At 49.2% G+C, this 15,343-nt stretch overlaps 3 protein-coding genes across 3 annotated transcripts; all 3 read right to left on the bottom strand.

Moving 5' to 3' along the window:
- Positions 1-550: 550 nt before the first annotated feature.
- Positions 551-1,829, bottom strand: FIESC28_07605 (uncharacterized protein; the record flags this gene model as incomplete). The annotated part of the gene is made up of 2 exons (XM_031161745.1): positions 551-1,114; positions 1,170-1,829. The coding sequence occupies 2 exons, from the start codon at positions 1,827-1,829 to the stop codon at positions 551-553; spliced, it is 1,224 nt and encodes a 407-aa protein (XP_031014167.1).
- A 1,814-nt stretch (positions 1,830-3,643) lies between these two features.
- Positions 3,644-5,441, bottom strand: FIESC28_07604 (uncharacterized protein; the record flags this gene model as incomplete). The annotated part of the gene is made up of 2 exons (XM_031161744.1): positions 3,644-5,137; positions 5,205-5,441. The coding sequence occupies 2 exons, from the start codon at positions 5,439-5,441 to the stop codon at positions 3,644-3,646; spliced, it is 1,731 nt and encodes a 576-aa protein (XP_031014166.1).
- Positions 5,442-6,993: 1,552 nt separating this feature from the next.
- FIESC28_07603 (uncharacterized protein) lies at positions 6,994-9,602 on the bottom strand (the record flags this gene model as incomplete). The annotated part of the gene is made up of 5 exons (XM_031161743.1): positions 6,994-7,854; positions 7,911-8,051; positions 8,100-8,296; positions 8,346-8,481; positions 8,541-9,602. 5 exons carry the CDS (start codon positions 9,600-9,602, stop codon positions 6,994-6,996), a joined length of 2,397 nt encoding a protein of 798 aa, XP_031014165.1.
- Between the last annotated feature and the right edge of the window lie 5,741 nt (positions 9,603-15,343).

Here is a 15,343-nt window from a genome sequence, read left to right as displayed (position 1 = left end):
CTTGTACCACCACCAGAGCAATAACAGCTTATAGAACTAATTTAATGGTTGATATTAGTCATAACTATCTCTTTGTGACTTGAGGACTCGTTACTCACGTCGGTATTTGTCCCGGTCAGTCTATCAAGATACCCGATCTTTACCTTCACTTCACAATTTCACAATAGAGACGGCAGTGTAGTTTCTGTACTAAGTATTGTGTTGTGTCTTGTTTATTTAAGCTCGCCTCTAGTAAATACTTGTAAGAAGGAAAGACTTTTGCATCTCAGAGGTGCATTATCCAAGAACAAGCGCCAGTCGTGATAAAGTAGAAGGAACGACATCAACCAAGAACCCCACCCTCTTTCCATTAAATTAATGCGAAGTACCCATCCATTTTTTTAACGTTTCCCTTTCCCAACACCAATGTCCAAAAGTAAACCCACCATTCACATACCTTGGCCGTTAAATTCTCTTCTCTCGGACCAGTACAAGTACCGGGCGAACTATGCTTCCCTTGAAGCCAATGACAGTGTCGATTTTAACCGTTCAACGTCTTTCTTGATGAGGCTCATGTGCTGAGGAGGTCACGCACCGATAACCCACGGCCTTTAGAGTCCCGGCGATCGTTGTTCAACATCAGGAGTGCCGCCATGGCCTCTTGATCCAACTCGCTTTGGGGATTAAGTGCTGGACTTGTCAAGGCCGACCCTGGCGCTGAGGCATCGCTCCGAGCATAATGTGGTGCTCCATATATCTGCGGGCCAAAGGCGGGCGAGGTACCGGCAGAAACGCTATAACTGTATCGACGATGATCTGTTGAAGCTGAAGAGTAAGACTGCGCTCGATGGCGAGAGTCTTGAGGTGGAAGAGCGGGAGACACGGATGGATGGCGGGCACTTTGATCAGGCATCGCATTCAGTGCAGGTGACGTGGCGTCGGAATCCTCCATCTCAATATCATCATCACCAGCTGGATCGCCTTGAAAAGTTGGGTGGAATTCACGAATAGACGGCAACCGCTCTCGACCCGTAGGCGTTTGGCGACCGGACTCTGTCTGGCCGTTGTCTTCATCCTGTTGTGCTTTTAATTTGGAGACGCAATCCTCCAAGTACCGGATGTATTCAATCGAGGCCTAAACATACAAGCTGATCAGCAATCATCTTCAGCATAAATATCGGACAACATACCTGAAGAATGGATAGCTTATGCATATCTCCTGTACAAGCCGGGATCATGCCCTTAAGTACAGCAAACTCCTCGTTCATTTTACTTCGCCGCCGACGTTCGATCAGACTGTGTGCAGTTTTTCTTGCAATTTTCCGTCCTGCTGCACTTGTGGCACTGGGCTGCTTCTTCTTCGACTTGTCATCTGTGACCGCTTCTCCTGTAGGTACTGCAGCAGCTTTTGAGTTCGCCGCCGCCGTTGTGGTTTTCGCAGCTGCGTTGCTTTTACCTGTCGTCTTCGCCTTTTCTTTGTTGGAACTATCACCGCTTCCCTCCTGTCGAGGTTTCATCTGGATAATCTTCCGAGATCGAGTTGGCGGAGGCGGCAGGGCAAATGAGTTATCTTTGGCATCTCTGGCAGCCGATGAACGACGTCGAGCCTTTACAGCCTCGGCTGGCTGCATTGGATATGTCGTGCCTGGTGAAGTAGTACCGATTTGGCGCGACTTTGTATCTGTTGGCGAAACCTGGGATGGTATCGTGGGCGATGTGCGAGATGCGTCATGGATCGCTGGAGGCGGCAGCTCGAAAGAGAGCTGGAAAGAAGCGAGTTGTTGAGTTCCGTCCTTTCCCTGGATATCAGATGAGGAGCTAGGAGTGAGTGGGAGGCCTGGTCGGGGCATGTTGAGGATGGTGGGAGGAGTCCTATATTACAACACAGTTGAAAAGATGGGTGATGTTGGTGCCAAGACGAACATATGAGAGCCTGAGGAAGAATAATGGCGGAGGTTTCGTCAAGGGGCCAATGAACACAAATCAGGACAGCAATTGGAACCGTTGCTGCTCTGAAACCAAGCCAAGAATGGATCAAGATGTTCGTTCAGGCCGCTTGTGAGAGAGTGACAACGACAACACTCTTGTCGAGAGGTAGGGCATAGAGATATGGAGTGATTGGAGAGCAGGGTATGTTTGTGCGATATTCTAAAGGATAAGCAAGTTCCAGTCTCTCTTCAGTGACAGCATACGGGTATGGGGCAAAAGATATTAAATTGATTACTGGAAACACACTGCTAAGCATGCTCCAGCGATACAGAGACGGAGCCGACACATGCAGACACGAACACGCAGCGCTACAACGCCTCCCCAGTCCCAAAAGCGCAAGAGTTGCACGACCGAGCCCGCTGTTCACTCCGGTTCAGCGCAAAGAGATGCAAACTACATCGCAGGCTTTGTCTAACTTGAACCTAGAACGACCGGGTTGAAGGGATGTAAGTTCATGGACCAAGCATCATCGAGGAAATGGTCGCGTGCTCTATTTGGTGATGAGCGAATCAGCGTGGGGGATTGACCAACGTGGTCCAAGTAGGCTTTTCGGTGGGCAGGGGTCCAGTCTCAGAAACACAGAACGAGGCTTAGATTGGCGTCCATGCTTGATGGAGAAAGACGGAAAGTTACTAGGATTTCGTACAGGAGGGCACGAGGGGCGGTAGCTTGTGCTACATTGGCAGCTATTGACTCGGGTTTGAAGGTGAAGGTACCATGATGGCTTATCATGATGGTGTAAGTCAAGGCTAAAGGTAAGTCAGCACAGTTCCTGACACATGAAAACGATCATTTTCGGCGACACAATTGGAATTGAAGTTGAGAACTACAGGGGTTCAAGATGCCAAACAATTGCAAGACAAATTGTCATTCGTCTTGGGTTGGGCTCAAACAAATGTTTGGGTCAGAACATGAGCCTGCCAGTCTGTGAGCTGGGGGAGGGGAGGGGGGGCTTTGAGATCTCCAATCTGTCTCCAATCTTCAACTCCACCTCCGCCATTCCACAACATCAACTCCACAAGCCTATTGAAGCCAGGACTCATGCTTCACTCGGTTTCCAATTAGGCAAAGATAAACAGCCAGTGCAGGAGGGCACGTGTCTCATGCGAACTCTACGAGCTTCCAGACTCAAGACTCGATTCTAAAGCGATAAGACCCGGGATTTCACGACATTCAATTAACCAGAATAAGAGAGGAGAAGGTTGCAACTAAAAAATTGGCTTTGTTATTCGTCCTTGGACTTAAATGAGCACGTGCGCGTCTTTGAGACGTCGATGACTTTTCTATCATACAGCAACACACTCGGCCACTTTCCCCAATTCCACATATAGGAATCCCACCCATCACCATCTTGTGTGAGCCAACGTGGGGAGAGACCCTGGAGCGGCTCTTAGCCAAGAACCTACCCCTGACACGCCGCAGACCCACGAACAAGGCTTGGCCACCTAAATAGGCAGTGAGTCAAGATCCTTGAACTGGTTCCTCAGCTTATCAACAAATTGACTTGATCGACATGCGGCCTGTTCTGTTGTCCGGTGTGCTTTCTTTCCTTTTATATCGTGGGCGATAGCCCTGATAGAGTATGTATATATGCATTTCCACCTAGGTCATTCATGTCGTATCATATCATCCGAACTCCACTCTATCCTTAAAATTTTGGGTATATGTTCGGCACTTAGACCTCGTTGCTGGGGTAGGTGACCTTGGTGGTAGGAGTGAACTCCTCCTTGATGGCGCGAACATTGACGAAGCGAGTCAGGAGGTTCTGGCTACCAGCCTTGTCGTTGGTACCGGAGGCACGAGAGCCACCGAAGGGCTGCTGGCCGACAACGGCACCAGTACTCTTGCAGTTGACGTAGAAGTTACCAGCGGCGTTGCGGAGGTGCTCCTCAGCGAAGCGAGAAGCCTCACGGTCAGCAGCGAAGACAGCACCAGTCAGACCGTAATCAGAGGTGGTCTCGATGAGCTTGCAAACATCGGCAATGGCGTTAGGGGCGGCGTCATCGTAAATGTAGGTGGTGAGGATAGGACCGAAGAACTCGGTAGAGAAGAACTTGTGGTTGGGGTTGGTGGTGGCGTAGATGGTAGGGTGGACATAGTAACCTTTAGAAGAGTCGTACTTGCCACCAACAACGAGCTCAAGGTCCTTGTCGTTCTTGGCCTCGTCGATAGCACCAGAGAGCTTCTTGAAGGAAGCCTCGTGGATGACGGGACCCATGAAGTTATGGTGCTCAGTAGGGTTGCCGATCTTGATGGCCTCAACCTCAGCAATCAGCTTCTCCTTGAACTCGGGCCACATGGACTTGGGGACATAGCAGCGAGAGGTGGCACTGCACTTCTGGCCCTGGAACTCGAAAGCACCACGGACAGTCTGCTTAACAGCGTTGTCAATCTCAGCAGTAGGGTCGATCAAGTGGAAGTTCTTGCCACCAGTCTCACCAACGACACGGGGGTAGCCGCGGTATCGGCCCTCAGCAATACCCTGGCCGATGGTGCCGTAGAGCTGACGGAAGACGCTGGTGCTGCCAGTGTAGTGGAGGGCAGCGAACTCCCGGTGCTCGAGAACAACCTTGGTGATGTCGACGGGGTTACCAGGGACGAACTGGATAACGTCCTTGGGGAGACCAGCCTCGATCAGGATTTGGTAGACGAGCCAGTTAGAGGCAATGGCGAAGTCACTGGGCTTCCAGACAACGACGTTACCGAGAAGAGCAGGGGCACCGGGCAGGTTACCGGCGATGGCAGTGAAGTTGAAGGGGCTGACAGCGTAGACGAAACCCTCAAGGGCACGGTACTCGAGACGGTTCCAGACACCGGGAGAGTGGTGCTCAGGCTGGATGCTGTAGAGCTGCTCAGCGTAGTGGACGTTGAAGCGGAGAAAGTCAGCCAGCTCAGCGGCAGCATCGATCTCAGCTTGCCAAGCGTTCTTGCCCTGGCCGAGCATGGTAGCGGCCATGATGTCGTAGCGGTACTTGGTGGAGATCAGGTCAGCAGCCTTGAGGAAGACAGCAGCTCGGTCGGCGAAGGGAAGGGCCTCCCAAGCGGGCTTGGCAGCCAGAGCAGCGTCAATGGCGGCCGAGACATCGGCAGTGGTGGCAGTGTGGTAAGAGGCGACGGTGGTGGCATGGTCGGCAGGGTTCTGCTGCTTAGAGAGGGCAGAAGCCTTGATCTACGAGATTTCGTGTTAGATATGGTTATTATGATAGTGGCTGAGTGGGCGTCTGTAGCCAACTTACCTGCTTGCCGCCAACAACGACGGGAACCTCGATGGGAAGCTGCTTCTGGAGCTTCTCAATGGCGGCGGTCAGACCCTGTCGCTGCTCACTGCCCTTGGCGTAGTGCTGGTTGGGCTCGTTGAAGACCTTGGGGGTCTTGAAAGAAGCCAGAGTCGCAGCAGTTCGCAGCTGCTGGGTTCGAGCAGCGGTGCGAAGACCCTGGGCACCAGCCCGGTTAAGGAACATCATGGAAGACATTATGTGATGTTTTGTGTTTGTTCTTCGTTATCGGAGGAGTCGTCGAGGAGGGGTATCACAAAAAGCAGAATCAAAGGTTCGACGACGATCGAAGATGGAAGATGAAGAGAAAGGAAAAGAAAAAAGAGGAGGGGAAAGAAGACGATGGGGAAAAGGAAGTAGGTATAAGAAGAAATCCAGTTGCGTTGCTGTACTGTATTGACTGTACTGACTAACAGAAATTCCGAATTCAGATGCAATATCACGACTCAAGACCCAGACCTCGCGTAGCAAATCCTCCTCGATCCGTCAAAAAAGTGAACTACCGCCGCTCGCCACGCGAGCTAAGCTAAACAAGCTACTCTTCGTCCTATCAATGCCTCTGCTTTGTTAGACGCTCTATCTTTCTTCTCCAGTTAGAGCTAAAGATCGCGGCTTATCACGGCCTAAAAAGATTCTGTGTGGGGAATGGGCACATGACGTCGCCTGTATTCCCCCAGCTACGGTCAGCCCGGGGATCGATATTGATTGGTCAATGGCCGTTTTCTATGCTGGGGCCGATCTCGGCAGATGGGGCATGGCTCGTTATCTTTTGTTGCCCGCGAAGAGCCGCACCCGCAGGCATCGTATTTGTATCACCGAAACAGGGCCTTTTTTTTTAATTCTAGAATTTCCAAGTACTAACGCAAACAGGTGTCACTAGATTAGTAGACCGCGAGTTCTCATATATGAAATTTTCACCCAAACATGAGAGATACCCAGCTCACCTATCTTCCATGACTCAACAAGGTATTCAACTAAAGTCAGTTATTTCCAGCATGTATCTCCATCTCCAGGAAAGCCAAGGATGTGAGCTCTAGTTTAGTTAACTGGGGGTCTCTGATAAACCTACATATGGCCGCGCTTTTCCGAACGTGGGGTACTTTGACGGTCATGTGCTAGGTACAGTATCTCGTCTTGGTACAGGTAGCGGCGGTATCAGAAGCATCTCGCATCAAACACTTTACCTCTTTTGACTTGGCGAGCCTGGGGAAGAAAATTTCCTTATCTGCTACGATAGAATACATGCAAGACATGATTTGGTTTTGGTTTTGCATGATATCTCGATACATCATAATGTGAGAATAGAATGGATTAGGTATAGACTATAAACAATGAATACTTTAATACTTGTCTCATCAAACCGCCGCATGTCCCGACTAAACTCAGTCAGGCAGACAGCAATGTCAAGACTCCAACCACTCACATCTTCCAACCGCTATTTCGTGTACTTTCAATGCCAAAGGCAATTGCCTTCAACGGGTATAAACAAACAGAAACTACCCCATGGGAACACTGCCTCTCTCGCTGGTTGGCTGGGTACCTTTTATCCCTGCCCAGGCTCTCTCTCATCCCTCTCGTCAAGCCACTTTCGTCCTTTTCGTTTCGCCCTTCGCAAGCCGTCGCCGGCCCGGCCCCGCATACGTCGGACCCACCCCGTCATTGCTTTCCAGCCGGTTGCACCGGCCCGAGTATTGGGTTTGTCAACGGCATGGCTATCATATTCATCCCGTTCAGAAGCCTTCAAGTCCTCCTAATGCTGGCTTCCTGACGTGACTGACGTTCTGGGTGTGTTTGGCTCATCTCTCTGTCGGTAGTTGAGTAACGGCACCGTCAATCCGTACATCTCTGTTCGACCCTCCTTGTCGTGCTGGTCGATCTCCACGTTGATACACACATCAAGTGTTCCGTCGTTGGCCTTGCCATGGGTTTCTCGCGATGCTGCTCTGTGTGCTGTTCCGGCTTGGACTTCTCCTTTGTGAAGGACTTTATGACCGTTGTTGCCCAAAAAAGTCTGATCCGAGGTCTCTGTTCCGTTCTCATTTACACTGCCGTTAGGAACCCCTGGGTTGTTTGGTGAGTTCTCGGTGATGGTTGCAAAGTTACGGCTGGGCATTGTGCAGCTGTTGTGGTTGGCGGTCTTGTTGGAGTTGCCAGGGTCCTTGTCAAACAGATCCAGCAGAGTTTCGTCTGTCTTGGCGTTCAAGTGATGGATCTTGTTTCTTCTGGCGAGAAGATTTGCAACGGCCTGCGGCGGTGGCTTGTTGACAATGGCCGAAGAAACTACATTCACCATGTAGCGGTGATCCTCCTCCACGGGAATCTTGAGGTCAGGGTTGGAGTAGAAACGTCCAAGCGCGGCCAGATGCACATCGCCTCCAAGGATTGTCACGCGAGCGTTGAATTCGGCAGCAACTTTTTGAAGTGCAACCATCAGCTCACGCCTCTCCTTCTTGTGCGTTCTCGCAGTGTAGTGGTCATCCAGATCGTCCAACAGATCGATACTACCGTCAAATTGGTTAAACAAACTTCCTCCAAGTCCGAATCGTCGGTTGAGGATCTTGATAGGGCCCATAACTGGACTGCGGAAGATGTTCTCCAGCCAAGTTAAGCGCTAAAACATGTCAGTCTGACAGCTGGTAATTGAATGTTCTATATCAAGACACATACCGGATACGCAATGGGAATACCAAGGAGCAGAATTACGTGCTTGATTGGCTGTCCTGCCGCTGCTGCCGCTTCGAGCTCCGAACGGAGTCTTGCCCAGATCTTCTTGTACGTCTCAGGGTAATTGACTTGATGACGTGTGCGCTGTGCTTCGGGTTAGCTACTGTTTGTGTTGGAACGCGATATACTGACCTCTACACGTGCATCGATACCGACAAGAGCAACACGGGCTCCAAGACGGGTATAGATGTTGTAAGAACGTTCAGCGACATATGGACCGGGATGGTCACCGACAATGTACTCGGGCGACTCGATCGTTGGCGCAACGTAGGTATCAATGAGCTGATTAGGATCAGGTCCTTGGCTGGCTGCTTCGAGAGCGGCATGGTCTGTCGCATATTAGTATAATAATGCCAAGGGCGAATGAAGCTATCCTACCGGTAGTGTATGTTGATGCAGGAGGTGGCAAATGATGCTGGAAGAGCATGTAGTATTTGTGAGCAGTACCGCCAATGCCGCGGAACACGTCGCATTGCATGAAATCGTCGACATACGAGCCAAATCCGTCAATAATCTGAAGATTGTCAGCAATGTGCTACTCTCGTCGCTCACGCAATCGCGTTCGAAGCTTACATCATGGTCATCCCAGATGTTGATCTGGGGAATTTGACCGTTGACACCAGCAAAGGGGTCGAGGTTGTACCAACGGATATAGTTCTTCAGGTAGTAGTCATCGCATTCAGCGCGCAGTGTCTCGGGGAAGGGATAGTGTCTTCGCTTCTTGGGGTTACTGATGTCAGTCCATTGACGTAGAGGGCCATCGACTCGGATTCCATCGTTGTAGATCTGATCGCCACCACCAATCATGACATGAAAAGGAATCTCGCGATGCTTTCGTGTAACATCATTCCATAGACACGGGCCGCTCCAAGCTTCCTCGTCGGTTCCTACACTGAAACCGTTGCACGAGTGGAACATCATGCGAAAAGACTCGGTTGCGGCAGGTACAAAGAATCGGTTTACTCGAGGCTTGTGCTCGCTGGAGAAGCGCATTTCGGGCAGAGAATAGTCGTAGCCACATTCGGTGTCCTGGATCGGAACACTGATATTGAAAGCCCAGAAGGTATTGCGTGGGTCAGAGTAGAGACAATGTCCGTCTACACGCACCTCCTCGCGCGCTCCATTGGTTACGTTGTTGCCCTCTGGGAGAGTAACGGCTAGGTTGAGCGTCAAGTAGGGCTGATGCAGAGGAATCTTGCCTCCACCCTCGACGACAACCAGTACACTGCCGTGCCAGCGTCCCTCCTTCATATGGCGATAGTTCAGGAGCGGACCGCAAACAATTGTCTTTCCATCGGGGGCATTCTCTCCTTGGGGACCTTGACCAGCATGGCTTTGGCCTACATTATCGCCCACAACGGATCCATTGGCATCGCCAGCGGCAGCAGTGATGGGTCTGTATTTTCCAGTTTCGCGGTTCTCGTCTTCTGGCTCGATGCGCGACTGGTTGAGGAAGTCTACAAGGTCGCCCGTAGCTGTAGTCTCTTGGTGAGGATCTCGAGGCGGACCTTGGCCAGAGAGCTGCGAGGCATGCGCAGCATAAGCAGAGGATTCCTGGTGTCGCCAGCGACTAGACGACGCATATGGATTGCGCTGCGACTCGGTGGTCGTGGGTCTTTCTCCAACGTCTACCATCTTGTGATTCTGATCGCAAGAAGCAGCTGTATGCTGGTTTTCGGGAGCTTATATATGGAGGCCTCCGGATGTGGTGGGTGTGGTACACGATAGATCGTCGCAAGTTTTATGGATTAATATCGGGTGGGAAAATCGACGACGCGGGTTGTCACCAAACGCGACAAGGACAATAGTCCAAGGTAATGCGCAGTCTTCAATACAGAACGTGCACCTGCTATGGAAAGCCCAAAACAAGACTCTGCAATGGATGCTACAAGAAAGAAAATGACAATGTCCGGGAGAAAAACTCGACTCGAGGGTAAGACCGACGAGAGGATTTTAGTCTAATGGTAAGACACCAAGACACAAAAGCACAGACTGGATGATGACGCAGGTGCAACCAGACACATCCCGCCAGTTGGTGCAGGGGTCATGGGGCAGTTGCGATAAGACTTTGTAAACACCATGAGGAAGGTACTTTCCTCTGTTCCATGCATGCAACGTGTACCAATTGCTGCTAGATCCATTGTCACCACTGGCTCCTCCATCAGCTGTTCAGCGACACAAACATAACTCGATCAAGTAACAAGACTCGACAAAACCCCATTGAGGCACAGAATAAAATTATACACTATACGGACACAGCAATGAGGATCAGGGAATTGAATGGGATGAGATGGCGCCAAGCACATCGTCGAGTCCCTCATTGGTCAGCCGGTTACAGTGGAAGCGATCCCTGGGAGAATCCAGGGAAACCAAGACACCGACTTGTTATCAAGGTCCTAGGGACCTGAGTTGGCCAGGATATGAACCCTTACTCGACGGTTGACGGGGTAATGAGTGTAACATCTAATCTTCCAGCATGAATTCGGACTTGGCTAATGGGAGAGCTCAGTGGCATCTTATCTGACCTGATTCTACGGTTGAAGAACTTTGATCTTTGCTGGTGATGGTTATCGAGAGACCAACATGAAACAGGGACAATCCACACATCGACGCCATCTAATTTCGAACCCCGCCAAGATCTACATACCGATTCATTACATGAGGGTCATGGATAAATGCTCTTTCATTTGTCAATGAATCTGACCTACCCGGGAGGGTTTATTTGAGATCTTCTGGTAATTCATTCTGGCTTCCATCATCATTTATCATCACGGGCAATCAATTGTCTTCAGTGCAGCCACCCCAGACACACTCAGTATTAAGCTAGAAGTTAAGCATGAATATATGGGTGACGTCATTTAATTGTTCTCTTTCTTGTATCTGCTATCAGTACCTTCCAAGTTCGGTAGGCTTGTTCTTCAGTATTTGGAGTTTTTTTATGTGATATTTTATCTAACTAATTGAAATTAGGTAGCTGTGGTCAACTGCCTACTCGATTAGAATGACTGGTACAAAAATGCACACAGAGTTAGCATCGAAAGCCTGAGTGAACAGACATTGTACGCACCAACTGGCAAAAGATGTTGAGCTCCTGCCAGCTCCAGTTCTCGAAATGTCCCCACAAATCATTACATAAGCAGACAGCCATCTTATCAAGCTCAAAATTTCGTGGAAAATTTTAATTCTTCCACAACTCTCACAATGTATTGTTCTTGAGCAACGCCGAATTATCGGCTACCATTGAACTACAGCACAAGATCCCTCGCGATCAAACCTGGGCCATCTCAGGATCACAGCATCAGGTCCGACAAAGAGTACGCACACGAGCATGCGGTTGCGATTGACCGACTCGTACGTGGTTCAACCTATCGACCCGATGGCACAAGATCTCAAATACGAGTGACCCAGGCAAGGTTATCCAAGGTAGGTGATTGCTCGGTGAAACAGTGAAGTGCAGTGAAAACTGCACAAACGGCATTAGTGTGTACAGCAAATGGGCTCTTTCTATGCTCGCCTTGCTGAAGGAATTTTCTTCGTGCCAAGATTGATATCCCCCTACTATTACCAAACACCTCTGTTCTTGTAATCCCACAGACACTGGTGCATGAAGCTAGGGGTACATGCCATTACAATGGACATGTTACTTTTGCCAACAAATACAATTCTCCAACGTGAAGCACGCCCCGATGGCTCCAAGAATGGTGATACTGTCACTGGAGATGCCCTCTCGCATATGCCAGCCCGGCCGTGTTGCTTTCCAACATGGGAACCCCGGGAAGCTTGTAGAGAAAGTAGTCGACTGCCAAGTTCGACGTTGTGAACCCCTAATCGGCCAAACGTCTTAGGTTGCATGTAAGGATGGAAAATACAGCATGCAGCCCGCATATTGGACGATTCTCCAGAGGCCAAGCAAGACAAGCCTTGTTGGGTGGTTGTCGAATTGCTGAGAAGCCCACATCACCGCACGCTTGCGGGCTTGGTATCAGACAAAAAAAGATGCGGTGGGCAAAAAGACAACAAGAGCCACATTAGGGGTCGCGTTGGACCAACAGACAGGCTGGTCAGTGCATACAGGTCCATCAAGTTGGAACTCTGACTACCTCGGATTCAGCCGACCAGGGATCCAGAACAGCATCTGTGGTTATTCGCTGGGTCGTAGCCAAGGTCCTATCGTTTCCCATCTCTTCGGTTCAATTACCCAGCCCGGACATGGTAGCCCTACGATTGATCGAAGATGCACATACATACATACGCACGGCAACACGATACAGCTGAGGGAATGGGGCTACAGAAAAGGGCCTCAACCGTATTCCAAAGCTGAACAGCGTGATGCGATGCATGCATGCAAGGGAAACCAAAAGTGAAATCGGTCGCGAAGTTGTGCCTCCAGCTTATATGGGCTGTACCCTGCTCTGCAGTTCGGTGTACTGATAGTCAGATACTTTGCCTGCACTACTGCACCAGGCGCAGGCGCAGGCGCAACCGTAGCCCCATTATGGTACAGTAAGCAAAAAGAAAAGATAAAGCTGGGGAAATCTGATTGCTAGTTCTGTAGAACATGGCATGGATGACATGACACAACATGACGGAACAGACAACATGGAGAGTCTTCCTGTCACCGCCAAGTTCCCAACGGAACAGACGGCCAATAGGCCTTGCACGTGTATCCGTAGTTCTACAAAGGCGCATGGCATGAATAAGCATCGTCACAAGTTTACGGTCGTGAAACCGAGAATGCCATGTTGACAAGCAGAATTCCGGATTACCAATTCGAGACTGAATACCTTGTACGGACAAGAAACATTTCTCCCAAGAACAGACAGTACCATACCAGACCACTGAGACATATAGTCGGAACAAAGACGCGTGCGGAACAGGCGCCTCTTTCTTCAAGTATAAAATTGCATTACCATATAGTAGCTAGGTCGGATAAGGATGGTGATGTAGCATTCAGTCTCCAGATTCTAGGCTTGATCAGGTAAATGCATTCGGAAGAGTCAATGAACGTCATCAACACGTTGTATTAACAATGAATATAGTATATACTATGTAGAGGGTACTTTTGGGTGGGGGCTAGTGAGATGGAAATGAGCTGGCTGCTACGCTGCTCTAAGAAACATCATCCCATCCCATCCCATCCATAGGCCGTCACTCAAAGGACCCCTTTCTCGGAGTCTGAGCTGCCCGAATCCTAGTATTTCGTACTAAGGTACCTTCATGTACTTTATGACATGTTATCCAATTAACTGCCACTTGCTTCTGTGTTCAGATACAGATACCAGCGCAGTAATTGCTGCATTGCAGTTGCATGCGTAAGGAACTTGTTTACAAAAACCAAAACAATCCAATGAGCGGTATTAAAAAAAAAAAGAATTTGATATGTCCGGCCACGGAGAAAAAGCTACGCTTTTAGGTCCCTTTTTCTGGTCGGGCGGGTACAGAACTTCAGCTACAGCACGGCATGACGATGGCCCAGCGATTGGCTTCACAGCCGACTTTCAACGGCGGCTCTAGTTTTTTAACTTAGTGAGGACCGGCTCCATGCACAATTTAGAACGACCCGAGCCTTTTCCAGTCAGAGTTAATAGGATAGAATCAAATCAGCTAAAAAAAATTAAAAATTTACCTCGTTTTCTTTTTTTCTTCTTTATCAGCTACGTTCCAACTAGTTTAAGGGGTAACTTTTTGGGCCATGTTTCGCTCGTTAGGTACCTTTTTTGCAGTGTGCAGTGACTCTATCGGCCCTCAATCTCGGACTACTCCATTAAATAGTTCCACTTTAGAATGAACCATACTCCTTGTTGAGCCAACAATCGTCGATTTCCAATCATATGAAAATTGATACATTTCGTCTGTTGTCAAGCCCGGGTAACACAATGTCAATGGGTTCTTGGCTTATCAACTGTACATACCGATCAGGTATGTACCCGTTGAACCATCAGCCCGTCCCGTAGATCTTCTTCAACCGTAGAGATGAAGCCCCCGTTGCTACGCCCATCACATCCAGTCAGAATAAGACTAGAGACGACAAGAGTCAGCCTCAACGGCAAGATCCACCAGCGGTTGTCATGGGCCTGGACTGGGCTTTTGCTCTGGTCGGTTGAATCCACTAACGAAATCTCAGCCGGACAGGCAACCGGGTGGTTGAAGGAATAATTGAGACACGGGACATGTATGTCAGAATAACAAAGACATGGGCATAGACTAAGACTACTCTAATATGCACATGTTATTGTTTCACCCTCTTGCTATTATCACTCAAAGTGACTTGCATGTCTCTTAATGGGTCACCTAACCATGGACCAAACTCATGATCTCCATCTAACAAGGCCGAGTTGCTTCATGATTAGCCAACCAGACGAGAACCGTCTCGATCCTCGGGGCTAAGAGTCAGGGGGCTTATAGTGCTGTAGATATACAATCGACGATCCAACTTTATCGCTCTTTTGGTGGTGTACAAGAGAAAGCTTGAATGTATTTGCAATCTCACCGGGGAAAAACCTGGAAGTTAAGGTTTCCGAAACACTTGTTTCACAGATTTAGGGTTGAGAAATACTATGATACTCGCCCTTCTTTTCGCTATAACGAGGCTATTCTATGCTTGAACAGACAGGTAATATTCTCCGAATTTTGTCAGTGTTGATTCGTAATGAATGAATTCAGAGTACATGAGAGAGGACAGTCAAATTTACTCTGCGCCTCGTCCACCGCCACCAAAGCTTCGCTTCGATATACACATCACCATCTATGCACTGTCAGATACATATAAGGTTAGCTACCTATTGCTAGGTTTCTGAAATATCAGAATCAGTGTCAGACGAAAATCATGGCACAGATCGGAACAAAACCTTGATCAAGAAGATTGAATGATTGCCCCCCCCCGACCTCGTCTCAGTGCGTCTCACTCTGCTTCGTTGTCAATACCGTTAAGAGATAGCGCGCAATAATGTGATGACTTTCCATGGGTGTTGCATTCGGCTCCGTCCAATCTTTCTGTAATCTGTGCCTCTTCAGCTCCTTGTACCGCCAGGCTTCGACCCCTGGAGAAGAAGAGTGCCGTGGCCTTTAACGAATAGTATCTCGTCGACATGAAGGTCGTGCACTAGGTTGCTTTCTTCCTACCAGGAGTGTGCCTTGATTTTCAAGTGTACTGCTAAGCATCTCGAGGTTTCTATCCGTACGATACACAACACAAGATTCAATGCAATGCAATGTAATGCAACAGCGGGCGCATCCCCTCTTGTTGTCTAATGTTTCACCGGGGAATATGTAAGTTTGTGCGATCATGATCTTGTGTGATTCAATCAATCAATTATTGTTCTAGGCTGCTGAACTAAACAATAAGCGACTTCCCGAAAGAATGTCACAAGAAGCGC

This window comes from Fusarium coffeatum (genome assembly GCF_003316985.1).
Source record: "Fusarium coffeatum strain FIESC_28 chromosome Unknown BRIP53273_contig_171, whole genome shotgun sequence".
Taxonomy (NCBI): Eukaryota; Fungi; Ascomycota; class Sordariomycetes; order Hypocreales; family Nectriaceae; genus Fusarium; species Fusarium coffeatum.
This window is presented reverse-complemented; position numbering and strand designations above follow the sequence as displayed.